The following is a 16,260-nucleotide window of genomic DNA, read 5'->3' on the forward strand; positions in this document are numbered from 1 at the left end:
GGGTTACTAACTATTGAGTACCTGCTGTGTGCAGTTATGGGTGCTGTGGAGTCTCTAAAGATGTTAGTTTGTTGAGTGAATCTCCAATACACTGGGGATGGCGGAAGAGAAGAATGGATGGATTAACAGCACCCACCATGTAACAAAGTGTTTGGATCTAAGTTGCCCCTGGGGTCTCTCCACGGAAACCCTTTGGAAGGTTGTGTATACTGTGACAGAATCAGCTGTAGGTGTTAGAAACATCCACTCTGGTAGATTTCAAAGGGAACAGAGAAGGAAGCTAACTACACTGAGCAAAGAAATTATTTTCTTCTGTATCTTCTGACACTTGGGTCTTCCTTGCTCTTTGAACCTGGCTGCCATGTTGGGAGCTCTGACTACAGGGAGAGACCACATGGAGAAGAACCGAGGGTGCCTGCTGAGGCCTCAGACTGTCTCCTGTGGTGACCCAGCACCAGCTGCTGCCCGTGTGAGTGCACAGCACAGCACAGCACAGCACAGCTGGACCTCTAGATAACTGTTGTCCCGGAAGACTGTTGAGCAGAAACCAACCAGCTTAGGCCAGCCAACCTACAGATTCACGCCATGTAGAAAGACAACTGCTCTAAGCCACAAAGTCAGGGTGGAGCTCTGTGAGGTGGGTAAGTGATAAATCAGGAGGAGGCAAAGGGAACCCATGCAATGAGCACACCTGCAGCCAGACAGACAAGAGCTGCTGAGCATCTGCAGATCTGGAATCACAGCTGCTGTGGATTAAACTCCACCGAGCCCCTTCCCGTCAGTGCCCAGCACCTAGAGCCCACAAACCACATCTAGTTCTCAATGAAGCAAACCTTCTACGTAATGAAAACTCCCAAAGCTCCGTTTTCTAGAGTTAAGACAGTTGCCTTCCTGCACAGACTCTTGTTTTCCTCACTCTTAAGCACACATTTTCTCCACATTGTGAGACCTCTGTCCCAGCGGCAATCTGTTAACCCTCTAAAGATAGAACTTGCAACATTGAGTGTGGGCTCAGGATGGTGACAATGTTTCTAGTGGCCTGTAGCCCTTCTGAGTCTCAGCTTCTTCAGCTATCTAGAAGGTAAGGTCCCTGCCAATCAGGTCAGGTAATAAACTTGAGTCTGAATGCAGCCCAAAGACAAGCACTGGAACACAGGACCCTTAAGTCAGACAGCATCCTGCATCAGTCAGTCCTCCCACACCTGTCTGCCCTCCCCCACATTCCCTCTCCAAGTCTCTGCCTGTCCTTGGTGGGAAGCTACGGTGTGTCCAGGAAATGAGACACCTTGACTCCCATGTGTGAACGCTTGCCAAGCCTGGAGCAGCATCTCCTTTACAGCCTCCTTACCAGCCCTAAGGTAGGGTGAGGGGTGGTGGGATGAGCAAAGGGTTAGTGGTCTGATGAGGTGACCAGCTACCCAAAGTGAGATCCAGGTGTGAGTTGAAGCCCCCTTCATTGGGTTGATTAACACTGTGTGACTTCAGTAAGCTCCAATCCTTCCTAGGTCCAACTGCCTGTTGTGTGTGTATGCATGATCACAGAGCATCTAGATAACACTGATATTACCCACCTGCCAGGGAGTGTGTGTGTGTGTGTGTGTGTGCATATGTGTGTGTATGTATACATAGAGCACTAGGAATGGCTCTAAAAACACTGTTGTTGCCAATGTATGTGTGCCCATGCTTGTATATGTGTGTGTGCACACAGGGTATCTATCTGGTATGTATGTGTGTGTGTTCTAGGATTTGCAACACACAAACCGGAGGTTATACCTACCAGTGTGTATGGGGGAGGGGGCGGCGAGAACTAGGATTGATCCCATACAATCCTGATGCGATCACCTGCTAATGTGTGTGTGCATGTGTGTGTGTGAATGTGTGTGTGTGTGTGTGTGTGTAGAGCTCTTAACATGGCCCGCACAACCCTGAGGCAATCACCTGCTAGGGCCCTCCCGGCGATAGGAAGAGGGTCACATGGTGGCGGGGAGGGGGTTGCAGTTGACGCGCCTCCGGGTCAGCCTCCGCCTCTGACGTCCTTACAGCCATCCTCCCTCTCTGCTGGCTGCGTCCCCACTCTGGAGTCTGGAGAGCAGCTGAAGCCCGGCGGGAGCGCGAGGTGCAGGAGGACCGCGGGAGGCGGGCGAGCCGCGGGAAGCAGGCACCATGGTGTTGTCGGTGCCTGTGATCGCGCTGGGCGCCACGCTGGGCACTGCCACCAGCATTCTTGCTCTGTGCGGGGTCACCTGCCTGTGCCGGCACATGCACCCCAAGAAGGGGTTGCTTCCGAGGGACCGCGAGCCCGACCCTGAGAAGGCGAGGCCAGGCGTGCTCCAGCCGGCCCAACAGGTGAGTGCGGGCCAGGTGGGGTGGCCGGGCCACCTTATGCTTTGCTAGACCAGGAAGGGGAGAGCAGACCTACAAGCAGGGACCGCGGTGACTCTGAGGGGTGGGGGAGGGACTTGAAGGAGAATGGGGGATGAAGGCTTGAGAGGGCTGGGAAAGGAATGAGAATGGGGGTACAGTGTTCGAGGAGGAGAGGCTGTGAGCCTTAAGAAGAGATGGGGAAGCTGCAAGGCTTAGAGCATCCTTCAGGGGACACAGGGGGCAAGGGTAGTGGGATCTGCCAGAGGAAAGAGGGAGACCTTAGGGCAAACAGCTGAGAAATAACCGGAGGGGAGGTGGCACCTCCTCCCTGTGAGTCCCCAAGTTGGACAACAGGAGCACTAGGGATGCCTGGGTCTAAAGGTGGCCAATGTGGAGGAGCCTGCAAGACCCCTACTCCTAGCAGCTGAGCCTCAGCATCCCCGTAGGTCTCTGGAGACTGGAAGGCTTTTATCCCCTTCATCTGTGGTCCTCAGAGCCTCCTTGAACTGGAAATGGGCTATGGGCTGTGTATTCCAGACAGGAATGGCAGCAGCATCTGAGCGATGGAGGCAGAAGCCTTCTCCATGATCTGTGACCTCCAGAATGCTTCTCAGGTGGAGAACAGTGCTCTTTGGAGAGCCAGAGGAAGGCTGACCCTAAGTCAGGGCTGCATCAAGGATTTCCCAGGACCATCCAGATTCCCTGATTTTAGCCTTCTGGGAGCATCTTGCTTTGTGCCAGGCCTCCTTTTCCTGGTAAATTAATTATTCACAAGCCCCCCAGGTCCCAGAGTGGAGCCTGTGTGTTGTTCACTGTAGTGAGAGGGAAGGGAAATGGCTGCTGTCCTTGAGACACTTGGAACCCCATACAAGTGACATTGTCACTGGTAAATAGGAGCTGGTGAGCTGTGGGGTTTCAGCCTGTAATGATCAGGAATTGGGAACAGTGGGCTCCCCAGTGGTGAGGGTGTGGCTGGCTGCCTTTCCCTCCCATCTGGCATGGCTGGGAGACACCTGAGGGACAGATGGCCTTTCCGCTGCCTGCCGTTCAGAGGTGGCCCTCCATCCTTGCCCCTAACTGGGGAACAGTTCATTTAAACAGCCTCCAGGCTCTCCTCTGGCTGCCCTACTGACCCCCAGGAGCCCACACAATGCTGATCATCTGCCAAAACCCTGCCAGGCTGTTTCTCAGCACTTAAAACCCTCCAAATGCCTCATTAGAATAAGTTGCAGCAAAGCAGCCATGGCTTAGTCACCACCACACTGCCTTACTGTTAAGACCTTTACTTATAACTGTGCTTTTTACAGCCCTACAAAGGTACAAGGGAATCATCCAACTTACAAATTAGGAAGCTCAAGTTCAGGGAGGGCAAGTGACTTGTCCAGGGCCACACAGTTTTGGGGCCCAGCTGTCCCTGAGCTAGTCTGATTTTAGAGTCCTTGCTAGTAGCCCCTCCAGCCATCCCTTACCCCCTCTGTCTGGAAGGTGCCTGTGTCTCCAGCCAGGTTCTGGTTTGGTGATTCTTCTTCCTCTTGCCCCCTCCCCCACTTGTTTTCTATGGCCTTTATATCTCTTGCTGTTCTCTTCAGAGGGAGGATTTTACTTACTGTCCCATAAAACAAGCATACCTATGGCTGTGTTCTATATCATTCCTTCTAAAGATGTTTACAGCACTCCCTACCCTATCTGCCATTCATATTAGCCACCTGCATAACATTTATTCCCAGTACCTGGAAACTGACATTTGTGCAATAAAAAACCACTGGCAAACAAAGGCACCCAACTTTCTGTTCCAAGGGGCTGTGTCTTTGCAACCATGGCCAGTTCTCTTGAAGGCTCAGTGATGTCTGCCCATGCATATCTGTTGATATGTGATGCCCACCCATCTGCATTTCTTCTCCTGGTTCCCTGGTGCCAGGGCATTTGGCAACAGCAGCTAAATTGATAGGTGTGAGAACTCAAGGTGTCTTGGTGGCCACTGTGTTCTGATTCAGTCGCTGACCCAGATAAAGTAGCTGACAACGACGACTTAGTTGATTTCAAGAAAGTTAAGGAGGCAGGACAGGGTGGGAGAAGACTGGGGGGCAGTCAGCAAGGCTCATTGAAGATATTCCTCAAAGTGAGGACAAGGTGCTGGAGGAGGGAGGAGGCTGTACACTTCTGTCTCCAACTGAGGGCTTATAGTTAGTTGTGTCCCCCTGAGGTCTGTGGTATTTGTAGGGTGCAGCATCCCTGCCTTGTGCTTCCAAATCTCATTGGCTGTGTTGCTGGGAAATGCCTTTGGTGTCAGAGGGCAGGCCTGGGAATCTGACGTATGCCCCAAATGGATAAACAAAATTGAGGTTTGTATTGAAAAAGATTTTGGAGGTTATCCCGAGGGATTAAATATCTGCCAAGAGTCTGCAGATGGAGTTGGAGGGGGTCAGGGTCTTGAGTATTGAGGAAAAGATCATGTTTTTATCATCATTGACTCAAACTGAAACTTGGCATTTTCTTTAAGTGTGACTATAAACAAGAAAGCGCGGGAGTGTTCCTGATCCCTGAGACTCTGTCCTCAAGGAAAGTCATAGCTTGTCTGAAATACACTGCTGGGGTTACAGACACTTCCCATGCCGTTCCCACCCCCTCCCCACCACCACCATTCTAAGTTACGGTGTTTATTAAAGTCCCTGATCCATCCTGTGATTTACTACGCTAATATAAAGCTCCACGTTCCTGGATATACGCTATCGACTCTGCAGCCTACGAGTCATCTTCTGCTTTGTCATCATCCCGGAGACATAGCTGAGGGCTTTTCTCGGCAGGGAAGGGGTCAGGTCACAAACGACCATGAGCTCGTGCTGACGGCCAGGTGGCAGGGGGTGGAAGCATCCCCACTAGTGTCCTGCTGGCTTAGGTCACAGATCACAGTGATTTGTTCTGGAGCTAGACTTAGGTCCTTTGTCCCATCTACTTGCACAGTGTCCCCCCCTCATTTGTGTCCAGCCTTTGGGGGGTGCTGAGGATTCAATCTTCCTACACAGGTCATTCCGTTCATGATGTGGTGAGATCATTGGGGACACCTCAGTCCACCCCAAGAAGTTTGGTTACAAATGACCTATGACTTGAAGCATAGTTAGGGAAATGGCCCTCACGGGGTTCCCTGATGGCCATTCCCTCTTCTTCACAACTGTCTCTGAATGAATTTGTAAGCTGTCTCCAGACCCCTTGATCTCCTTCCCTGGGATTCCCTCTTCCTGGGGTTAAGGTTACAGCTGTCCCCTTTGTCATTCCTGGATGAGCAGAGAAGCAACCCTCCCCACTGGGCATCCTGAAATCATCCCCTAGCATGACCCTAAGGAGTCAAGAAGCTTTTTCTGTAGGGTCCCATTTCCCCTTATGTGGCACTTACCTGGAAGTGACCTTAAGTGAATCTTCTCAAACACCTTTTAGGTTCCCAAGGGACCTGGTTCTGTCTTCTCAAAGGCAACATGGAGCCAGAGACCTTAGCAAACTTGTCCACACCCTGTGGACTCCCCTGACCACACTCCTGCTAGCCACTGCCACAAGCACCCAGCTCACCCACTTCTTCCCTCCCAGCAGAACTGAAACATGATGGCTTTCGCTGGGAGCTTAGCTCCAAGTTTCTATGGGATGAATAAAAGCTGAATTTATATCAACTAATATACGCATAGTCGAGTCCTTTCCCCCAAGATCAAAGACTGTGTCTTTCACTTTTCCTCTGCTCCTGACAATGTCTGCTGGAAAAGCAGGGCATGTGACCTTCCTGGATGTATATATCGAATGAAAACATTTTGTATCCAACACGGACTAGGGGGGACAAACCACAAAGTAAGTCACAGTCAAGTCCACACTTGCAGGAGACCTGAAGCCAGGCTCGAGGCATTCATGCTACTACCCTGCAAGACAAATAAGAGACAGCGTGAGTCTGGCTGGTTAGGGAGTGGGGAGCCTCTAGGCTTTGATCCCTGTTCTGCCTCACAATGTAAGTGCTGGCTACATGGTTTATTTCCTTCAAGATTCACCTAGCCTTATATTATGGTTTGTGTGCTTTTCTATAAGCAACTGTGTCTTAACATGGTTCCTATGAAGGCATCTCATTGTGACACAGTGCTTGTGAAATTATGAAGATCAGGCCAGTGCTGTCATGATGGGGACTTTCAGGCCTGAGATCCTCCTGTACATGATCCATCACAAGCTAACTCTATCCATTGCTGCTGTTTCTTCATCTGCAACATAAAAGACTCACTCTAGGAACTGGGATCTCAATACCAGCAATGGGGCCCTAGGACCCTTTGATTGTTCTCCACCCATGACCTCAGAGCAGCACCCCCAGGCTGCATGTTTTCATTGTACCCATGGATGAGATGGGCCAGACACAGCTGTTGTACCACATATTCATTAATTCATCCATTAAAGGTTAATGAGGACATCCTAGGTAGCATACGGTGAAAGGCAGACATGCTCCCCCTGAGGAGACAGAAGGTGCAGCCAGCAATTGCCACAAGCACGGTATGGCAACATTCAGGAGCCATGAGAAATCCTTAGGAGAAGCAGTGCCACCGACAGCCCAAAGTACATCCTTCTCCATTTCTGGGTGGCCACTCTCTGGACATCCCTTTTGTAACCTCTTAATGACTGGACCCTGAGAACTGCTAACCCCACTCCTGGAACTGATTGGACTCTGGCTGCTTTAAGGGCTGACCTCCATGGGTTTTCAGCCTTTTACTTATTATTGTTGCTAGTTGTTGTTGGTGGCAGGGGTGAGCTTGAACCCAAAGCTTCTACATGCTAAGTACATGTACTACTGAGCGACTGCCTCAGCCCAGTTCTCAGATTTTTAAAGGAACCAACTCCCAGATTTCCGTTAGTAAATCCCCTTTCATCTGCACAACATCAGTGAAAGATCCATTTCCACAGAGTAATAAACATCAGGGCTGGCACGGCCATCTGCATGTGTTCTTCACCTGCACCAGACACTTGCCTTTTATAGGTGAGGCGTGTGAATCCAGAGAGCTTACATAACACAGTCATAGGCAGAGCTAGGATCCAGACTGAGGAAGTCTGGCTCTGGAGCCACATGTCTGATCATGGGCTAGAGCTTAGTAAGAAAACGCTAGTCAAAATTCTGTCCATGTCACTGTGTCCCCAGACAGGTGAACAGGTGTCTATGAGTCTGTGTCTCTGAAAATCAGTTTCCAGAAAAAGTCCCCTGATGCTTGGGGTCATTCTCTGCTTTGTAAACCCATAAGGTCCAGGCATTGGGTACAGCCCAAGGCCCCCCTGAGAGATTTTTAAACAGTAAACATGTTTGGGCTGGTTGCTTAGCAACAACAAAGACAGTATGAATTTTTCATCACAAGATTAGCATAAATTATTTCAGGGAGATGAGCACACAGCCCCAGGAAGTGCTAAGCTTTCAAAGTATTCACAGAGTGAATGTCTGTCTCAGGACCCATCAGTCACTTCCCAATGACAGGTTCTGACCTATCGCATTCCTGGTCCCTCCCCCAGTTTCTCCTTTTGGTAGAGCATATAGATAGCCAGTGTGGGGGTTAGTGCTAATCATCAGCTTGACAGACTTTAGAATCACCTGGGAGATGGCGTCTGGGAAGCCTGGGGGGGGGGTATTCTGATGATGTTCACTAAGGTGGGAAGGGCTTCCCACTGTAGGTGGCACCGTTCCCTGGCTGAGGTCCCGGATACACACACGGAGAAAGAGAGTTGAAGGGCAGTGTTCACTCACCACCCTGTGCTTTCCCGCTATGAATGCAAGGTGATCAGTTGCTCCAAGCTCCTCTGCCCTGACCTCCCTGCTATCCAGTGAACTGTGAGCCAAAGTACAGCCTTTCCTTCTTAAGTTGTTTCTTTTTTTTTAAAATAAAATTTATCTTTTTAATTTAATTTATTTATTTATTTATTAAAGATTTCTGCCTCCTCCCCGCCACCGCCTCCCATTTCCCTCCCCCTCCCCCTATCAAGTTCCCTCCCTCATCAGCTCGAAGAGCAATCAGGGTTCCCTGATGTGTGGGAAGTCCAAGGACCACCCACCTCCATCTAGGCCTAGTAAGTTGAGCATCCAAACTGCCTAGGCTCCCACAAAGCCAGTACATGCAGTAGGATCAAAAACCCATTGCCATTGTTCTTGAGTTCTCAGTAGTCCTCATTGTCCGCTATGTTCAGCAAGTCCGGTTTTATCCCATGCTTTTACAATGGGGATGTTCTATCGGGAACCCACTAAGGCCAGATGGCCTGGGTCTTAAGTTGTTTCTACCAGGCGTTTTATCACAGCAACAGGAAGAGCAGCTAAGCGTCAGGTTCATGACTCATCCCCTCGTGGAGCCCATACAGAAGACTCTGCTGCACCCTGCTCAGACTTTCAGACAGGGTTATCAGCAACTGGGGGTGCAGGAAGACTCTGTGGGGAGCAGTGAAGAAGGCAGCAGGGCTTGACGGAGAAGGGAAAGAAGAGAGGTGAGGACCCAGAAGGACAAGGGAAGACAGAGGCTCCACCCTGAGTCAGGGCCCAGGAACCATCAGAATCCACAGACACGTGCTCTTTCCAGAGCACCTGCTCCATACCACAGGGATATTGAGGCCGAAGCCACCTCTTGGCTATTGTGGGTACAGTTCTGCACACTCCTCTGCCAAAGGGCACAGCAGTTCACCTCCCCCATGGCCATCCTGCCTCTGTGCTCAAAATCCCAGAGCGTATTTCCTGCTAGCCTTGAGGAAACCCAATTTGAGGATGAGAAGAAGAGCTTCATAGAAGCAAGGGTTTTGTTTGTTTTTATATGTGTATTGTGTGTCTGTGTGAGTCCATTGTATCATGTACACGTGTGCAAGTATCTGCAGAAGCTACAAGCATTTATGAGCTACCATGGGTGCTGGAAACCAAATCCAAGTCATCCTCAAGGACAAATATTCTTAACCACTGAGCCATCTCTCCAGCCCAGTATAGTTGAGTTTTAACAACTAAGGAGTTCTCAGTCTGGGTATCAGGACCAACACCCCTGAACACCCACAATATCCCATAACCAAGTTATAGGGGAAAGAAAAACAGAAGGAAGGAGTATGTTCCTCTCTCTCTTCCTCCCTCCCTTCCACTATCTCTCTATCCCTCCCCTCCTTCTTCTTCTGAGAGTTGGGGGTTCAGACAGGGTTGCTGTTCTAACTCTGTAGCCCAGGCTAGCCTGGAACTTGTTATATAGACCAAGTTGGCCTGGAACTTAGAGATCCTCCTGCTTGGTCTCCCAAGTGCTGGGATAAAGATATGCACTACCATGCCGGCCCTCTATTCCCTTTCTTACTTCTTTTTTTTTTTTTTTTTTTTTTTTTGGTTTCTCGAGACAGGGTTTCTCTGTGGCTTTGGAACTTGTCCTGGAACTAGCTCTGTAGACCAGGCTGGTCTCGAACTCACAGAGATCCGCCTGCCTCTGCCTCCCAAGTGCTGTCCCTTTCTTACTTCTTTAATTGCATTTATTGAGCACACACTGTATGCCTGGCTCAGTGCTAGGGAATAGGTACACAGTAGTGGCTGCTCTCTTGCAAGTGACATGTGACCTATTCTGTCTTCATAAAGCGTATGGTGCTGTGGGCAGGATCAGAGTCAACAGAAAGGTCAGGCATGCGAGGGACTGTAGAATCAGCGCTGCTCGGGCAGGCAGCCCACGGTCAGGTTCATCATCTCATACATGCTCCATGTGTTCCGATGCCAGTGAGGAGTGTGTACAGATTCTATTTGGTTTCAATGTGTTTTTGTATTAGAGTAAAATCCACGCCCCAAACTAACCGTTTTAAAGTGCAGGAATCATGAGTCAGTGCCGTGGAGTACATTCACATTGTCAAGCAGCTGCCACCCCCACTAAGTTCCAGAACATTTCATCAGCCCAGCAGAAAACCCTGTCCCATTGAGCAGGCAGCCTCTTGTCCTTCCTCCCCCCCAGGCCCTGGTAACCACTCATCTACCCTCTGTCCCCATGGACTTGCCTGTTTTGGACATTTCCTATACAGAGAATATTTTAACAAGTGACCTTCTATGTCTGGCGTCTTTGGGTTAGCATAATGTCTCTTTTGAAAAAGAGGTTTGCGTATTCTTAGTTGTGTGTATGGGTGTGTGTCTGAGCATGTGTGTGCAGGTGCACTGGAGGCAGGAAGCTGTCCCATCTCCCTGGATCGGAAGTTACAGGTGGTGGTGAGCCCTGCTCTAGTCGTCTGCAGGACAGCAAATGCTGGTAGCTGCAAGCCAGCTCTTCAGCTCCATCACTCAGAACGTTTCTAAGGTGTTGTCCTTTCCTTAGTCCTGCTGCCCTGGACATTCCAGTGCTGTGTGCTTGAGTTTCTACCTAGGCTCTTTCAGGTACTATACACACGCACACACACACACACACACACACACACACACACACACACACACACACACACACACACACGAGTTGAATTCCCAGGTCATATGGCAATTCTGTTTTTAACTTTTAAAGGATCAGCCAAACTGCCTTCCCTGGACACTCTGCTATTTTCTATTCCCCCCGCAATATCCTGCAATTCTTTGGGCATTAATTATGATTTCCTTCCCTCCCTTCCTCCCTTTCTGCCTTTCTCTCTTCCTCTCTTCCTCTCTTTCTTTCTTCCTTCCTTCCTTCCTTTCTTCCTTCCTTCCTTCCTTCCTTCCTCCCTCCCCCTCCCTTCTCTTCTTCCTCCCTTCCGCTCAGTCCTTCCCTGCTTCCCTTCCTTCCCCATTCCCTTTCCTGCTGCTCCCCCTCGTCCCCCTTCTTCTTTTGAGATAGTCACTGTTTGACTAGCAACTGTGTGGTGTTCTGCTCTGGTTGTAAACTGTACTCACCCTGCCCAGACTCACTGTGCTCTAACACCTGCCCAGGCTCACTGTGCTCTAACACCTGATCCCCAGCTAGTGCTCTAACACCTACTCAGGCTCACTGTGCTCTAACACCTGCCCAGGCTCACTGTGCTCTAACACCTGCCCAGGCTCACTGTGCTCCAACACCTGCCCAGGCTCACTGTGCTCCAACACCTGCCCAGGCTCACTGTGCTCTAACACCTGATCCCCAGCTAGTGCTCTAACACCTGCCCAGGCTCACTGTGCTCTAACACCTGATCCCCAGCTAGTGCTCTAACACCTGCCCAGGCTCACTGTGCTCTAACACCTGCCCAGGCTCACTGTGCTCTAACACCTGCCCAGGCTCACTGTGCTCTAACACCTGATCCCCAGCTAGTGCTCTAACACCTGCTCAGGCTCACTGTGCTCTAACACCTGCCCAGGCTCACTGTGCTCTAACACCTGCCCAGGCTCACTGTGCTCTAACACCTGATCCCCAGCTAGTGCTCTAACACCTGCCCAGGCTCACTGTGCTCCAACACCTGCCCAGGCTCACTGTGCTCCAACACCTGCCCAGGCTCACTGTGCTCTAACACCTGATCCCCAGCTAGTGCTCTAACACCTGCCCAGGCTCACTGTGCTCTAACACCTGCTCAGGCTCACTGTGCTCTAACACCTGATCCCCAGCTAGTGCTCTAACACCTGCCCAGGCTCACTGTGCTCCAACACCTGCCCAGGCTCACTGTGCTCCAACACCTGCCCAGGCTCACTGTGCTCTAACACCTGATCCCCAGCTAGTGCTCTAACACCTGCCCAGGCTCACTGTGCTCTAACACCTGCCCAGGCTCACTGTGCTCTAACACCTGCCCAGGCTCACTGTGCTCTAACACCTGATCCCCAGCTAGTGCTCTAACACCTGCTCAGGCTCACTGTGCTCTAACACCTGCCCAGGCTCACTGTGCTCTAACACCTGCCCAGGCTCACTGTGCTCTAACACCTGATCCCCAGCTAGTGCTCTAACACCTGCCCAGGCTCACTGTGCTCTAACACCTGCCCAGGCTCACTGTGCTCTAACACTTGATCCCCAGCTAGTGCTCTAACACCTGCCCAGGCTCACTGTGCTCTAACACCTGCTCAGGCTCACTGTGCTCTAACACCTGCCCAGGCTCACTGTGCTCTAACACCTGATCCCCAGCTAGTGCTCTAACACCTGCTCAGGCTCACTGTGCTCTAACACCTGCCCAGGCTCACTGTGCTCTAACACCTGCCCAGGCTCACTGTGCTCTAACACCTGCCCAGGCTCACTGTGCTCTAACACCTGCCCAGGCTCACTGTGCTCTAACACCTGATCCCCAGCTAGTGCTCTAACACCTGCCTAGGCTCACTGTGCTCTAACATCTGATCCCCAGCTAGTACTCTAACACCTGCTCAGGCTCACTGTGCTCTAACACCTGCCCAGGCTCACTGTGCTCTAACACCTGCCCAGGCTCACTGTGCTCTAACACCTGATCCCCAGCTAGTGCTCTAACACCTGCTCAGGCTCACTGTGCTCTAACACCTGCCCAGGCTCACTGTGCTCTAACACCTGATCCCCAGCTAGTGCTCTAACACCTGCCTAGGCTCACTGTGCTCTAACACCTGATCCCCAGCTAGTGCTCTAACACCTGCCCAGGCTCACTGTGCTCTAACACCTGCCCAGGCTCACTGTGCTCTAACACCTGATCTCCAGCTAGTGCTCTAACACCTGCTCAGGCTCACTGTGCTCTAACACCTGATCCCCAGCTAGTGCTCTAACACCTGCTCAGGCTCACTGTGCTCTAACACTTGATCCCCAGCTAGTGCTCTAACACCTGCTCAGGCTCACTGTGCTCTAACACCTGCCTAGGCTAACTGTGCTCTAACAAACACCTGATCCCCACTGGTGGAGCTGCTTTGGAAGGTTGAGGAAGTGGAGCCTTGCCCTTGGAAGTGGGTCACTAGGGGTGGGCTTTGGACACTTACAGCCTGGCCCTACTTCCTGTCTGCTCTCTGTTTCCTGATTGCAGAAACAATCTGAGCAATTGCCTCACCTCGCATTGCCTTTCCCACATGATGACTTGTGTTCCCCAAAACTGTGAGCCAAAACAAGCCCCTCTTCCCTTAGGTTGTTTCCTGTCAGGGTTAGTCTTGGCAGCAAGAGAAGGAACTAGCACACAGTGTATGTCACTTCAGAGTTTTCTAAGCCTTTCATGGAAACACTCACTTTAAAATTATTCATTGTGCTTATTTTGATTTGCATCCCTAAATTCCTCTTCTGCTTTTTCACTGCCATCTGCTATTCGCACCGAATGTTTATTGAAATGGACCTACACCAGTACATCCAAGATGCATGACTCTCGGACGAGGTGCGGTGTGACACACAACTGTTCTGTTGCTTGAATATTTTCATGTTGTCACTGTCCTCTTCCTCAGCCCCCCTACACCGAGCTGGTGTCCTCTAAGCTAGACTCCATGTTGTATATGCTGACTGGCCAGAGCAGCGTCAGGAGGAACCTTGCCATCCCCACTGGGGCGGGTGTGGCACGCACAAGCCTTCCCACCACAACTTCCACAGGTGCTAACCTTGGCTAAAGGGCTCTCATGCCTTTACCGTACAGAAAAGCCTAGAATGATTTTCACACAGCATTGAAGGGTAATTATAAGTATTTGGAGAGGTTGGTTGGGGTCTTAAGGTGGGCAAGGAATGCATTATAATTTTTCCCATTAGAAGGATGGTGTGTCATTTGCCTTTTGAAACTTGCTCTATGGGAACAAATCAAGATCAAGCCATGAGGAGCCCTTATGTATGTGTGTGTGAACGGACAGAAGCAGGAACGGCCTGTGGGGGTTCTGTGTGACTAAGTCCACCTGGCAAAGACGCAGGGCATTTTGATATATTCCATTGATTTCTTCACCCTCACTTCTGCCCAGTAAAGCCAAAGCGTACTTTACTTTCTTAGAACCAGCACAGAGCTTTGCTTAGCAAGAAGTGAGGAAGGCTAAGTGGGTAGATGGATTGGGGACAGATGGGTGATGGATGGGCAGCTGCCTGCAGCCACAGCATTTGCGCAGCACAGACTCAAGAGGCAGGAGGGCTCCAGGTTCACTTGGCAATCTCTGCACTCGATTTTTAGTGCAACGGGGAACAGCGAGAGGTGTGGAGTGTGGGCAGTCTCACTCCAGGTTGATTTCCCCCACTTTACGCCTTCATTTACTTGGTTAGCACAAGATAAAATAAAAAATCCTCACCTGTGGGCATGAGGAGCTGTCTCCATCTGTAAGGTGCTGGCTGTGCCAGCATAATGATCTGTGTTCAAATCACAGGCAGCAATGCAAAAGCCTGGCATGGTGATGAGTGTTTATAATCCAAGCACCATGGAGCTATGGGCCCAGACATCAACCTCTGATCTCCATGTGCAAATACACACAAGTGCAAGTGTATTTGCACACACATAATCATATGCACACATACACACCTAGATCTTCACCTGTGAGGATCAGGCTTACCTAGGAAGTTTATATTGTGCCTGGCAAAGGGTCCGAACTGCCTAGGGTGGCTGTGCTGCTGAGGCATCATGGGGGCAGGGAGCACTGAGGCAGAGAGAAAAGTATGTTTGTGCATGAGTACCTGTGTGCACACGTGTGCATGTGTGTGTATGTGGTGTGCATGTGTGCATGCGTGTGTGTGTGGTTTGCATGTGTGTGTGTATGTGGTGTGCATGCGTGTGTGTGTGGTGTGCATGTGTGCAAGCGTGTGTGTGTGGTGTGCATGTGTGTGTGTGGTGTGCATGTGTGTGTGTGGTGTGCATGTGTGTGTGTGTGTGGTGTGCATGTGTGTGTGTGGTGTGCATGTGTGTGTATGTGGTGTGCATGTGTGCTGTGCATGTGTGTGTATGTGGTGTGCATGTGTGTGTATATGTGGTGTGCATGCGTGTGTGGTGTGCATGTGTACAAGCATGCGTGTGTGTGTGGTGTGCATGTGTGCATGCTTGTGTGTGTGGTGTGCATGTGTGCATGCTTGTGTGTGTGGTGTGCATGTGTACAAGCGTGCGTGTGTGTGCATGTGTATTGCATGAGAGGAAAGTAGAAGGGAGACTGTGGCATGGAGAGAGCTCTCTAAGGGAAGGGAAAACCAAAGAAGGGATGAGGATGGGAAGAAAGACCAACTCTCAGGCAGGGAATGTAGCACAGTGGTAGAATGCATGCCTAGCATGTGTCACGTCACAACGGGAGGAGGAAGAAGACATGACTGGAAGACAACACAGCTGACTATGACAAACTGTCTTCTCTCCTAAGATTAGAAGATTTCCATCTACATGTGAAAGAAGAGGAGAAGTGTTGGGAGCAAAGAGGGGGATCGGAAGATGGGGTGAGAGAGGTGGGAGGAAGGTCAAATATAAGGAAGGTACCGAAGTGACACACATGCCTGTAAATGTTATAAAGAAGTGCAACTAAAAGACTCACTTTTAAAAAGTAAGACTTGGTGCAAGCTTGAAGTCTTAGCACTGGGGAGACAGAGGCGGGCCATCACGAGTTCAAGGTGCATAGCAAGCCCAGTCTGACCTGGGCTGCAGGAGACCTTATCTCAAAAAACCCAAAACAGTGATGACTAAAATTTTAAAGAAGAATATCTGTAAAAGATTCAGAGTAGAGAAGAGCACTTTAGGGAACGGCAGAGGAACTGATGGAGAGACTCACAGGCATGGGTCTTCCTTCATGTCTGGCGTTTCATATCTTCACGCTTCCAGGTGTCTTGCAGCAGATCAGACGTGTTTCCATCTCCAACACACCTTCCTTCACCCTGAAGGAAAGGGTAAGGCTATCAGAGAGAGAGACAAATCCAATCTGAACTGCAGGGCTATCTGTCCCTGGAAGAGTTCATCTTCTGCACAAGTGGATCCTTGAATCAGCCATGGGATGGGCATCCTCAAACACACAGGAAGAAGTGCAAGTGTTAGGAGTGGCTGACTCAAGACCTGAGCTTGCCAGATGACATCAGGACAAGGACAAGGGACAAGAGGGTCTTTAGATTCCACAACACT

At 50.5% G+C, this 16,260-nt stretch overlaps 1 protein-coding gene across 1 annotated transcript in view; it reads left to right on the top strand.

Moving 5' to 3' along the window:
- The first annotated feature begins 1,907 nt into the window (after positions 1 to 1,907).
- The window catches only part of Syt13 (synaptotagmin 13), a 46,235-nt gene continuing 31,882 nt past the window's right edge, over positions 1,908 to 16,260 (top strand). The window contains exon 1 of the mRNA XM_075961475.1: positions 1,908 to 2,346. Within this exon, the coding sequence (XP_075817590.1) occupies positions 2,164 to 2,346 (183 nt within the window). The 5' untranslated portion in view covers positions 1,908 to 2,163. The remainder of the gene's footprint in view (positions 2,347 to 16,260) is intronic.

The sequence above is a fragment of the Microtus pennsylvanicus genome, chromosome 2 (genome assembly GCF_037038515.1).
Source record: "Microtus pennsylvanicus isolate mMicPen1 chromosome 2, mMicPen1.hap1, whole genome shotgun sequence".
NCBI lineage: Eukaryota > Metazoa > Chordata > Mammalia > Rodentia > Cricetidae > Microtus > Microtus pennsylvanicus.